Raw genomic sequence first — 12202 nt, forward strand, 5'->3', positions numbered from 1 at the left:
GGTTCTAGCATGAAAGTAGAATTTATTGACTTAAACTGTCAGTCTGGTTCCGTTTCCAAAAAGTACTGTTGAGTCCAGACACAACACTGGTTGTGACTTCAACAAGAACCACTTTGACTTACATGTCTGTTCTCACCAGGTCAGTTTGGTTCTGTATGTCCTGTTTAGTGAACATTAGATTAATTTACTAATTTAATTAATTGTACTCCTTCAATTTGTTATATCAAGTTTTCTTTTTGTTCTACATTCTAGCATGACAGTAAAACTGACTTCCACTGTAAGTTTGGTTCCGTTTCCAAAAAGTAATCTCCAGCCTCCTCCTGACAAACACTGGCTGTGAACTGAACAAGAACCTCATGAGAACCTTTGCATGCTCACGCAAACTGTAAATTAAACTTACTGCTTTCATCCTTCAAGCAGGTGCTGCTGCCAAAGATGTTCTTGTAGCCCACAGCAGCGGTCAGACAACCACTCAAAAACACCGACCTCACAGACACGATCTAAGATGATATGCACAAACACAAAGTTCAGAAAAAATAAATCACTTTTCAAAGTTGTTCAACGCATGTCATGTTGGCTGTGCTCAAGGCACCGCCACTTCAGCACAAACTGCATTGATTTTTAGCTCCTCCTCAAGGGGGCGTGGTCTAAGTGTGAGGAAGCTGGTCATTGGTTGTTGAGGAACACACGTTCCTCAAGCATAAGTCAGATGGACCTTCAGTTGGTATCCTAATTAGGAAGGTGATTAAAAGTGAGGCATGTCAGCTTAGTCATATTGCCGTGCTACGTTTGAGCGTCGTCGTAAAAAGTGGAACATTTCAGAGACACAGCAGCTGCTTCCTGCTCCATGTGTGCACGTGTGTACATTGTTGGGACTCGGCTTGTCAGTAGCACTAGAGAAGAGCAAGAGCGTTAAAGGGGGAACATGATCTCATGTTTATTTGCAGCAACGACACAAAACAGAACAAGACGCTCGTCTTCCTCACATTCCTCCCTATGCACTGCAAGCGCAGCAGGAAAGCATTAGCAAGCTAACCGTGGACATCATCATGCATGAAAAAGCTGCACAATGAAGGCGGGGTCACTCACTGCCTTCTGGTGGATGCTTTCATTTCCTTGGTCAAATCCTTTCAGAATAAAGATGTTCTCCTGGTTATGTGACTGGTCTGACTGGAGGCCATTTGCTCCGTCCTGCTATCATTTGCTTAAAAAGTGACAAGTCATTAAAAAGGCAACCGAGACAATTTCCTGTCAGAGCATGAGCTAAAATGGCGGAAGAGCAACAAAAGCTAACGCAGGCTAAGCTAGCGAGCAGGATTATATCAGCTACAACGTTTACAAACAAATGACTAACTACGTGCTTTTCTTCTTGCTCCGCCGCCTTCTAGGCCGCTGTGTCTCCTCCATCTTGGAAACTCATGTGTTTATCCTCCTCCCCACCAAGAAAAAACAATGACAAGTTCAGTGTGGAATTCCGGCCCCCTGGTCACCTGACCACCACAGGGTCCTCGCTCCCCCTCGCACTTCTTCAGCCTGTGGCAGCAAAGATGCTAAACAACAAACTGAGGGGACGTCCAGGATGAAGAAAGGTGGGGGCGGTGCCACCAGTGTGTGTGTGTGTGTGTGTGTGTGTGTGTGTGTATGTATATGTGTGGTGGGATCTCAGGCTGTGATCTGACATCCTGCGATCCATGAGACGCGTCCCACTCCTCGACAGTCGAGGGAGCGTGGGGGTGGAGTTTCAGCCAGATCGGCTGTGGGAGGAGAGTCATGGCCTCCCCAGCGTCCACCACATTGCACAGCTATGATTAGCGTGTTAATTGGAGCTGGTCTTCTTCAAACTCGTGTTGAGGGGTTGGTCTCCAAGCGCCGAGCGCTGCCTCGCCGGTCCCTCAGTGAGGTGGGTTCATGGCACCGTGACCTCGCTGCTGCTTCTGCTTCTGCTGCAGGAGCAGCTGCTCCAGGGCAGATGGGCCAGGCTGCATCATGGAGCTGGACCAGATGGACTGAAGGGACACGCAAAAGTTAGCACACCGCTAGCACACATGAGCCCTTAAAGAGCACTTTAGGGACCTTGAAGCTGTCCAGCAGCACCGTGGAGGATGACTCTTCCATTGGAGACTCCTGATTGGTCCAGGAACTGCCAGCAGACGGGACTTGGTGCCAGCTTGTGTCTGAAGCGGAGGAAGTTGGCAGGTAGTCCAGACCAAAGTCACTCATACCCCCTGACAAACATACACAAGCGTCCGTCAGGGTGTGGAGGCCGAGTATCCAACACATTGAGGTCGAGGCCCCGCCCTCACCCGTCTTCTCAGCCTTCCAGCGGTCCACCGTGCGCCGCTCTCGGCTGTCTGGTGTACCGATGGGCCCGAAGTTGGAAAACTGTGTGGCTGCATGGTTGTGGGTGGGCGGTGAGCTCGGCAAGCTGCTGGGGTTGGACGAGTGAGGTGATTGGCTGGCCGGCGTGGAGTGATCTGCCAATCACAGCATAGCTTCTGTCACATCCCTGTGATCCTGACCCACAAGAAGAGTGCGTGTGCGTTCTGCAGGTCAGACGTACCTGAATTTGTGTGAAGGGAGGGGGACCAGGGTGTCCACTCGAAGAGCGAGTAGAGTGACGGCTCCTGGTGCATCATGGGAGCGTCAGACTTGGAGCCGGCTGCCAGGTTCTTCCCGTAGGCTTGACTGAAGATACTGTTCTGGTTGTATTCCTGAACACACACACATTTTTTTTATACTAGAAATATGTTTTGAACGTGTTTGCCAGTCATAAAAGGAGCTCACGTGACCGAGCTGAGGTCACATTATTGCTAAGTACAGAGTGTCCTCTGGTGGTCACACAGAGGAATGTCGTGTTTGCCACAATTCCAATGAGCTAGCTGACTTTCAACTGAGCAGAAAAAGAGAGGAAGTCAAAGGACGTAGCTAACCTGCAAGGGGAGGCCAGACATGGGTAGGAGGGAAGACGAATGGCTGACCACCTCCGGGCCGCTCTCCATCCTGGTCTGGTTTGGTAGCTGCAGAGGAGAAGGACATTATGGGATGAAGCTACAATGGTGTCGTCAGTGGCATGGAGGGTCAGCAGCAGAGGTCAGGATGAGGAGACAGGACTACATACAAAGATATTTGGTCCAGGAAGTGTACTAAGAGGGCCGGCCAAAGCCTGGAAGAAATCAGGAGGCTTAGAAAAGACGAGCTCCTCCTCCTCCTCAAAATCGGCAAGCGTTTTTAAGAGGTCAGGAGGTAGAAGAGGCGAGCTCTTGTCCTGGTGAAAGAGGAAGCAGGAAGAGCAGGGAGAGGAAAAACAGAAGCAGAGGAAAGGAAAGAAGATTCATGTACTCATGTGTCTGAGTGGAGCATCTTACCACACAAAAGATCTTTGGTTGATGGACAGACCCTCCAGGAGAGACTGAAGTGAGGAAGCAAAGACAGGGAAGGCCAGAGGATCAACTCACCTCAAACGGAGGTCCTCTGGGCCCGCCGACGTCTTGCTCTGGACACGCAATCTGAGGCCTCTTTATCCTGTCGACCATGGCGGCCGGCCCATCGCCCACTCGGAAGGAAGGGTCCCAGTAGGGCGGGAACTTCATCTTCTTGTCCATGGTGGCTGTCTGCGGTGCCAGCTGGTGATCATACACTTTGACGGGGTCCTGGGGCGCCAAGTAGAACTGCTGCTGCTTCAATGACATTGGTATGGCTGGAATCTTCTGTAGCGCCGCTTGATTTTGACTCCACATCTGCTGGTCCTGGAGCTGCAGGAACGGCTGAGACACATGCACACAATATCAGGACTGTGGCACAGTACACCTGTGCTAGTCATGGGAATCAAGCACAAAGGCACAACTGACCTGCTGCAGGCCCGAGTGGTGGGGCGGACTCTTGCCCATCCCGACCTGCTGGACAGGCTTGGTGGGAGACTGCTGGCTCACCACCTGCACCTGCAGCTGGGAAGGGGGCTGCTGGCCCTGGAGGGGGCCTGGGGCCACGGGGCCCTGGCCTGAGGAGCCCGGCCCCTGAGCCGGACCTGAGGGCCTCTGCTGGCTGTAAGGGATGTGGGATTGCTTCCCACTCTGAACCTGCGAGCCCGCCTGTGTGTGCACAGCAGTCTGCAGGAAAGGTCCCGGCACGGACACCCCTGTAGAGAAGGTGAAGCCTGGATTCACTTGCAAGCCCGGGAACGCCACCGGGGGAGGGATGACAAAGGCAGATGCAGGGAAGCCTGGAAAAGCACACTAGTGTTCAGAACTCGTGTGTGTGTGTGTGTGTGTGTGTGTGTGCGTCTGTACCAGGTCGACTAGGCAGAGGTGGAAAGGCTCCGGGATGATGGATGGGAATGAACTGGGAAGAGCATGTGGCTTGAGTTTGAGTAGCGGGGGTCTTCTTGGCCTCAGAGACCGGAGTCTTCCTAAGTTCTGTCTGAGCTTTCACCTGAAGAAGAAGAAGAAGAAGAAGAATCCTTCAAATTCAATTCAACGTGTGAAAAGGATTTTTCCATATTTGTACCTGTTTTCCAGCATCTGAAACTTTCTCCTGGCAGACTTTCTTCAGCTCGCACTTCCTCTTTCCATCTCTCTTCAGCTCGCTTTTCCCAGAAGTCCCATTGCCTTTGGCAAAGTCACGGCGCTCCTTACCACTATCTTTCTGATGAGGGCCGCGAGCTGACTCGCGGTTTTGCTCCCGCGGTTTGATGTTTTCCTTGAAGGTGACGACAGGTCTATCGGCACCATCCGACCACGAGTTCTGAGCCTTTCCCACTGAGAGCACGGACTTGAGGCCAGTGTTAGCACCCTCGCCGATAACCTGCTCGCCATTGGAGGCCTCCTGCAGCACACACGGCTCCTTTTCTGCAGGCTCCTCGATGGCCTGCTCGGGAATGTCAGTGATGAAGAATAGGAGATCGTCATCGCCAACACGACACTGTATCAGTCTGTAGGAGGGGAGGAGCTTAGTGATCTCTCTGTCCAGTTGAACCAACATGCCAAGGTGCCAATGTTCTAGCGGAGGCTTACCCCGGCTGGTTATCAGCAACCCACTTTCCTAAAGTGATGAGCCTCTGATGTCTGGTGCGGAGCAGCAGAACATCTCGGTCCACCGGGACGCCCTGGTGACCTTTGGTGAAGTCCAGAGACCTGAAAGGAGGTCACACGTAGGGCTGGGAATCTTAGGCTATATCAAGATACAATACTATGGCTATAAGAGACGGGAGGATTTAGCGGCAGAGAAAATGGATGGATGGATGGGTAAGAGACGGCCGCCGCTCATACAATAGAGCAGGTTAACTCGTTAGCCTCCAATTTATTTGTTTTAAACTTAGAAAGTGTTTTAAACGGAGTGAGGAAGAACAACAAAATAAGAAGCCAAAAACGTACCAATTCCACACAGAATGTAAAGAGAAATTTTTTTTCACTCTACCATGTCCGACATGCCATGATGGCTGACTCCATGCAGTGTGTAGGTAATGTAAGCTAAGGTAATGTGTCATCAATGTCACATTACTGAAACCTAGTGATCACTACATATGACTTGCCCTTCAATATTTTTTGACTAATAGGCCATAGTCAACTACAAAACAGCAATTAATTTTTGAAAAAACACGATAGAGCGCTGTTCGAACCACGATGTACCTATGGAGGACTGTAGTGCAAAAACAATGACACTATATTAGTGGAACATAATTATAACAAGGGTTTTATGCGAGGTGCCTGACAAACAGTGACACTATTTTAAACTAATAAAAAAAAAAAACACACCTCAAGTCACTCAAGTAGATCAAATAACAAAACTAAATATTTTGTGTAGTGTAGTTGTAGTGATGTAATCACCGAAAAGAGACAGAATGACCGATATGAGGTGGAGGACAATGCTGACAATAAAAGAAGTAAATTAAACACATATATCTTGATTGAACAACAACATTTGGCATTTGAAAAGAAAGCTCAACATTTCTCTTTGTAGGCACAGTTTTCTCCACAAGCGTGGTGATGAACCAGGCTGTGCAGGTTTGCTGTGTCGCCCGTGAGTCACATTTTCATGAGACACCCTACATACTGCAAAGTCTTTATCCAGTTTTGGCCCAATAAATAAAAGCCAAAGCGAGTCCACACTTTTGAGTTTAACTATTCTGGCACATCTTTCCATTTAACTTCACCGCCGGAGTCCGCCATGGCGCGCAACGCTTTGTTTTTTCTTCTTCTATGACTTCCCAATTTTCTGCCACTGTCGTGAAGAGCTCCTGCTGGATGACATGTAAAATGGTGACTCGACTCACCGAGGAAAAACGGTGAAAGAAGTTTAAAGCAGCTATTTTATTAGTGATAAAAAACAAGAGCGTATCAAGCTATCGTAGGGGTAAATATTGCAAAAGTTTGATATGTGGATATTTCGTCACGCTCCTACTCAAGTCACAACGGAAACAGGCTGATTCATGTGGGCCAGTTAGGCAATAATCGGTACCTGAGAGCAGGTCGGAGGGCCAGGAAGCCTTGAAGCTCAAACTCTTCTGGCAGCGGGGTCACTGAGGAGAAGAACAAGATTCCAGGTAAGTCTAAAATTTCACAACTGCTAAACATCAGCCAGATATACATGCTCATGCTTATATGATACAAATATACTATACAAATACAAATATACGACACACTAATACTATACATATACGTTAATACTGTACAAATACACTAGGGGTGCAACGGTACAGGTAACCCGCAGTATGTTCCGAACCTCAGTTTTGGGGTCATTGTTTCAGTTTGGTTTCGGTACGTTTTTGTGTGGAAAAAAAGAATAAGCCTTTTTCTCCCCAAATTCTCTCATTATTGTTTACTATTAATATGAAATAATTTTTAAAATGGAGCATGACAATGCAATTGCAATCAACTGACAGGTAAGTCTCAAATAAATACATTTCTTAAATAAAAAAATTAAAATATACATATAAAAAATAAAAATAAATTCAAGGTTGTGGGGGGCCACGTTTGAACCCCTCTGGTCCTGTACTCTACTACTAGTGTTTCCCAACCTTATTTGTCATGTGTACCCCTAGAGCCTTTTTGTTATACCACGAGTCTCACTCACTCACTCACTCACTCACACATGTTGCTAATGCTCCAAAAGTAGAATGTAATATTGTCTCCCTGGTTGTTTAAACTCTATGTACGGCACACAGTCCACTTTATTGTCTGGCTTAATATGCAATGACAGAGAATACTTATCTTGGAAATGAAATGTTTGCACATACCCACTGCAATTTGCTGTGGTACATGTACCCCTGGTTGGGAATCACTGCTCGACAACAGTCATCCCTCGCAATATCGCGGTTCGAACATTGCTCCCTCGCTCTATTACGTTTTTTCCAAAATTTATGAATTAGTAAAGGATCACTGTTTTGTGGTTGACTATGGCGTATTATTAGTCAAAAATATTGAAAGACAAAGTGTATATGTAGTATTCTGGCCACTAGCGGTCAGTCATGTTCCATTATTGAGACATGAGATTGGATTACCACCACACTGCATGGAGTCAGCCATGGCATGACCAACATGGTAAGAGTGAAAATAAGTTCTCCTCCTATTCGGTGTGGAATAGGAGGAAAGTTTTTACTTCTTTGTCCTCCTTCTGCCACTCCGTTTTAAACCCTTTCTAAAGTTTAGAATACAGTAAATAAATTGGAGGCTAACTAGTTTAAAGCCATGGCCGTCTTGTGCCCCTGTAGTGATCCCGAAGCCTGCGCATTACAGTTGAGCAATATGGTGAAAAACAAAATAATAGTAAAAGTGACTATAGGGGTGTTATTTCATGTCTACGGGGATCTAATAATAGTAAAGATTGTATTTAGAAAGTCATAAATAGGTTTTCTATGCTCCAGATATGAAAACGCATTTATGAATATTGAATCCTACTTTGCGGAAATGTACTTAACGTGGTCAGGTCTGGAATCAATTAACTGCAATAAACAAGGGATGACTGTAGTCCAAAACCATATCAGTGCTGTAGCCTACTAATCCAGACCCCAATTTGCAGAACCACACTACTCCTGTACCTGAGCAGCTGGACACGTGGTGGTTTTTGGGGTGGAAGCTGTTGAGGATGGAGACCAGCCAGGGCCAGACGCTGACGGACAAGAAGAAATGAGTTGTGAGAACAGGTCCTCGTGAGGAGAGCGTGACCTTGCGAGCGCCATCTTACTGCTGCCTCTCATCCACGGCGGCCTCATGGAACATGCCGGGTCTCAGCCTGAGCCAGTCCAGAGAAATTTTGATGGCTGGCAGAGGACACTCTCCAGCCACCTCCTCATCGCGGTTCTTGTTGAGCAGAACCCGCCTGCACATGATCCCCAGGAAGGACACTGAGGAGACAGAAAGTCAGGTAAAAGTCTACATACAAGAGAAGGTCATCACGGCGGTCATGTGCTTCTTACTGAAGAGGCCGAGCAGCTGGAACCAGCTGACTTGCTGCTCTGCGCCGTCGGCTGCCAGCTCTCTGAGGTGGTGCAGCTCAAAGAGGTTGATGACGGTAATGTGGACCAGCTGTTGAGAGCTGAAGGCCTTCTGGAGGATCAGTCTCTGCACACGCGTACGCGCACGCATGCACACACGCGCGCATACACACAAAAGATTCAATCACAGCATGCACGCTGACAGCATGCACATGTTGGGAATAAGCTGCGTACCTGGAAATTCTCCTCCAAGCGCTCCCTCAGAGCATCGAGCTGATCCACACTCTTACCCAGGTACACATGGCCGTGAAACTTGATGAAGGCCTTGATGAAGTCCGACACACTCCACTTGCTTCTCACATCCTCACGGCTGTATAAACATGGCGGACGATGGCATTGTGAGACGCATGCCACTCTTTCAGCCAATCAGATGGCAAAGATGACCATTACCTTTCCAGAGCCTTGGACAGCGCTTTCTGCAGGTTGGTGGAGGCTGCTGGGAAGGGGAACTTGACAGCGATACTGCGGCAGTAGTAGAAGATGGTGGTCAGGTGGTCTCCTTTGGAGGATGCCAGAATGGCTAGCTGGTTGTAAGGCTGACCTGCAACACGCAACACGTCCAGACAAATGAGGAACAAACCATGAGCAAATCTAATGGTTAGTTGAGACTCACCGTTGGATGGGACCAGCTGAGCGGCGTGTCGATAGTATGACTCAGCCTGGCTGGTCTGGTTGCGGTAGCGCGCTGAAAGGCAGAAAAGAAGAGTGAACGTTAGATGTCTTCTTCAGCACACGGCAAAGAGGTTCGCTCCTCTTCCTAACCGATATCGCCCAGGTGCACCAAGCAGTGCTGGCAGATGTATGAGCATGAGCTGGGCTGCGGTGTGACAATTGCGCTGCCGTTGTTCTGTCTGTTGCTGATAATGCCAAGCTGGGACGTCTTGACGCGACACGGCAGGTCCACGTTGAAGACAGTGCACAGCTCCTGTAACAACTGCACACATCACAACGTCACACAGCAGGGTGAGGTCAAGTGACGTCAAAGTGTGGCTCACCTGTGTGTAGAATCCACTGGCTGCCTCGAGGAACAAAGACAGGTTAGCCTGCACCTCACTGCGGTTGGGATTGGCTCGGTTTTTGGCCTGGCTCTGCAAGGTGGTGATCTGATTCTTGAAGGCGTGGTTCCACCTAGATGTGGACACACAAAATGACTCAAAAGCTCAGGGGTTGTGTGGAGCGGCCCATGTCCATCATGACTCAGAGGAGGTGTGGCTGCTTACAGGTCCTGCTCCACCTTCTTGTCTAGGGCGTACTCCAAGTCTGTGACCAGCATCTTCTGGTACAGGTCCTGAAGGGCCTGACGGGACGTCCACGCCTCGGCTGCTACCAACTTGGAGTCTGCATGACACACTGTCAGTTCAAACATGTTCAAAATATGCTTGGTTAGAAGTATAAATAATTTTTTTCTTGTGAGACAGTGTGTTCTGTCGCCATGGTAACCACATTTTCATGTCAAAGCCATTACAGGAATTTTCAAGGTCACACAAAAACGAGAAACATGACAGAAACAACCTCGCTTTCTCCTTAACCACCGGAGAAACATGACACAAACAACCTCACTTTCTCCTTATCCACTAATCAGTCATGCCAAGGTGCATTCATGCACACCACAACCACACAATTACAGTATCCTTAAATGACTTCTCTTATCTGGCGCTATCTTAAAAATTAAATTCAAATGAAATAAAATTCATTTTACCTTCTTGTGTGGCTGATAACATAATGGTAGAAGACACACCGCTCGCTATCCTTTTATTTTCTCATATGATTTACTTACTTTTTTGTGATGAAATGAATGCATTTTGTCAAGTTTGTTTATGACGTGCAGTTGGTATATGTGATCAACAAATTCAAAAACAACAATACGGAAACTCCTTGACGAAAGTCTCAAGCTGGGACAGGTTGGCTGTTTTCCTCGAGGTTCCCTGTGCCCTTGGAAGAGAAATATCCCCATAGCATGATGTTCCCACCACCATACTTGATGGTCGGCACAGTGGTCTTTGGCTTGTATACGTCTCCTTTCTTTCTCCAGGCATATTCAATATCCATATGGCCAAATAACTCCACTGCTGAGCAACAAACATCTGCCTGGCTTTTGCTAGAAGTCATCTGAAGCAATATTCCAGCTGTGGGTCAACCATCCTGTGGTATGATGAGGGGAAGTTGAAGTTATTGGCCATAATGATGCCGAGTACATCTGGAGAAGGAAAGGTGAGACATACAAGCTGCCCACCATCAAGTATGGTGGTGGAAACATGTTATGGAGATGCTTTTCTTAAGGTGGCTAAGAAAACCTGGTCAAAGTCTATGGAATCATGAGAAAGCTTGAGGCTTTCACCAAGAAAGAGAGAGGACAACCATATCACAGGAGACATGCAGGAAGGTTGTGGAAACATACAAGAATCATCAAGACGCAGTTTGAAAAGTCATTTACAAAATAGCCATGAAATGAATAATTTCTTCATTTGTGTATTGTTATTATTCTTTCACTTGTTTGACTTTCTCATGAAAGTCAGAAACAAACTAAACAAATACATTGATTTAATCACAATAACGTACAATCCAAAAAACTATGAAGGGTATGTAAAATTTTGAGGACAAGTGTATATACAGGTAGAGTTTATAGTTGATACTGTGCAGTGTTAAAGAAGACTCACCGGTCATGTCAGCCTTCAGGGCTTCTGCCTGTCTGCTCACAGGTCAACACAAAAGAAAGTAACTGGTTAGACAACAGTCACATACATGAAGCAAACAAGACACTTCCTGCTTCTGACTGCGGGCCAATGATGACGTCACCCGCCACAACGTCATTTAAGCGTTGTTGTGACACAGAAGTCTCAAAACATTAGCCTGCAAGCTCAAACCGCTCAATCATATGTACATACAACACACGTGTCTTGACAACATAGTTAGAACATATATGACTTTAGTGATAATCAAACTATGGCTTAGACGATGACAACCTTGGCTTGTATGTACAAAAACGCTAATGTTAGCAGGCTAAAGCTACGTAGCATCCGTACCACCCGCGGGGGAACGCACATGTTGAGTTTTCAATTAGAGGTCATAGTTAAAATGAAAGCAAAAACCCACGTGGTTTATTGTAATGCATCGTCATAAGTGGCCAATAATGTGTAAGCTGATAACAGGCGCCAGCATCGATGGTTTGTTGATGTATGATGCTAGCTAGCAGCCGCTAGCTTTAGCCTATGCACACCGACAAAACGACAAATGTTGCGTTCAAAGATCACTTTATGTTGTCTGTCGTAGCCCGAATCCACAGGACACAAGAGAGCAGACACAACCTACCGTAAGTACTGGGAACAGAGGCTCATCCTGTCCGCTCGCCTGCTTTCAGGCTACGACGAGCTCAAACGCCAACTCCGCCGCCGCAGCCATATTGTTCCTGTCTGACTGCACACAGTGGGCGGGGGAGAGAAGGAGGACGTTCGGCACATATCGGAAGCTTTCGGTTTGAACACGAAGGGACGCCAAAAGAAATGCAACACACTTGTCATAATAAAGTGTTTGATCAGCAATAAGTCACAAGAGTAACGACTAAGGTGTCTCACTGTTTTGACGTCAAAATGCTCATCTTATTTGTTGTGGCTGTTACGTCATTCCGCTCTTTCTATTAAGGTTGTTAAGGAACACTAAGTTTTAATAAGGTTGTTAACGGGCACTAGTGAACATTAATGATGCACAATGTGTCCG

The 12202-nt window shown here is 47.3% G+C and overlaps 1 protein-coding gene across 8 annotated transcripts; it reads right to left on the reverse strand.

Moving 5' to 3' along the window:
• Positions 1-928: 928 nt before the first annotated feature.
• Positions 929-11978, reverse strand: smg7 (SMG7 nonsense mediated mRNA decay factor). Of its 8 annotated transcripts, none has more exons than XM_054767840.1 (23): positions 11798-11968; positions 11146-11177; positions 9709-9838; positions 9484-9616; positions 9251-9422; positions 9102-9173; positions 8879-9029; positions 8663-8798; positions 8411-8555; positions 8179-8338; positions 8033-8103; positions 6454-6514; positions 5010-5129; positions 4504-4927; positions 4287-4428; positions 3849-4219; positions 3456-3764; positions 3119-3265; positions 2931-3017; positions 2561-2711; positions 2304-2474; positions 2074-2225; positions 931-2006 (listed from the first exon to the last, which is right to left on the reverse strand). In XM_054767840.1, the coding sequence occupies exons 1-23, from the start codon at positions 11821-11823 to the stop codon at positions 1893-1895; spliced, it is 3477 nt and encodes a 1158-aa protein (XP_054623815.1). In that variant the 5' UTR covers positions 11824-11968; the 3' UTR covers positions 931-1892. The 8 variants fall into 8 exon arrangements, with proteins under 8 accessions (XP_054623814.1, XP_054623812.1, XP_054623813.1 ...); XM_054767841.1 differs by having other exon boundaries at positions 9709-9826; positions 11798-11966; XM_054767842.1 differs by adding an exon at positions 10266-10630 and having other exon boundaries at positions 2074-2474; positions 9709-9826; positions 11798-11903.
• Positions 11979-12202: the final 224 nt, after the last annotated feature.

Source organism: Dunckerocampus dactyliophorus, chromosome 2, assembly GCF_027744805.1.
Source record: "Dunckerocampus dactyliophorus isolate RoL2022-P2 chromosome 2, RoL_Ddac_1.1, whole genome shotgun sequence".
Taxonomy (NCBI): domain Eukaryota; kingdom Metazoa; phylum Chordata; class Actinopteri; order Syngnathiformes; family Syngnathidae; genus Dunckerocampus; species Dunckerocampus dactyliophorus.

Excerpts from the sequence above, each read along its gene's own strand:
- smg7 (XM_054767837.1), bottom strand. The coding sequence starts at position 11,823 with ATGAGCCTCTGTTCCCAGTACTTACG. Across the intron at positions 9,030-9,101 it reads TCAGCTGGTCCCATCCAACG|GTCAGCCTTACAACCAGCTA; the intron begins GTGAGTCTCAAC and ends TGCGTGTTGCAG. Across the intron at positions 3,266-3,455 it reads CCAGAGGACCTCCGTTTGAG|GACAAGAGCTCGCCTCTTCT; the intron begins GTGAGTTGATCC and ends CTCTTTCACCAG.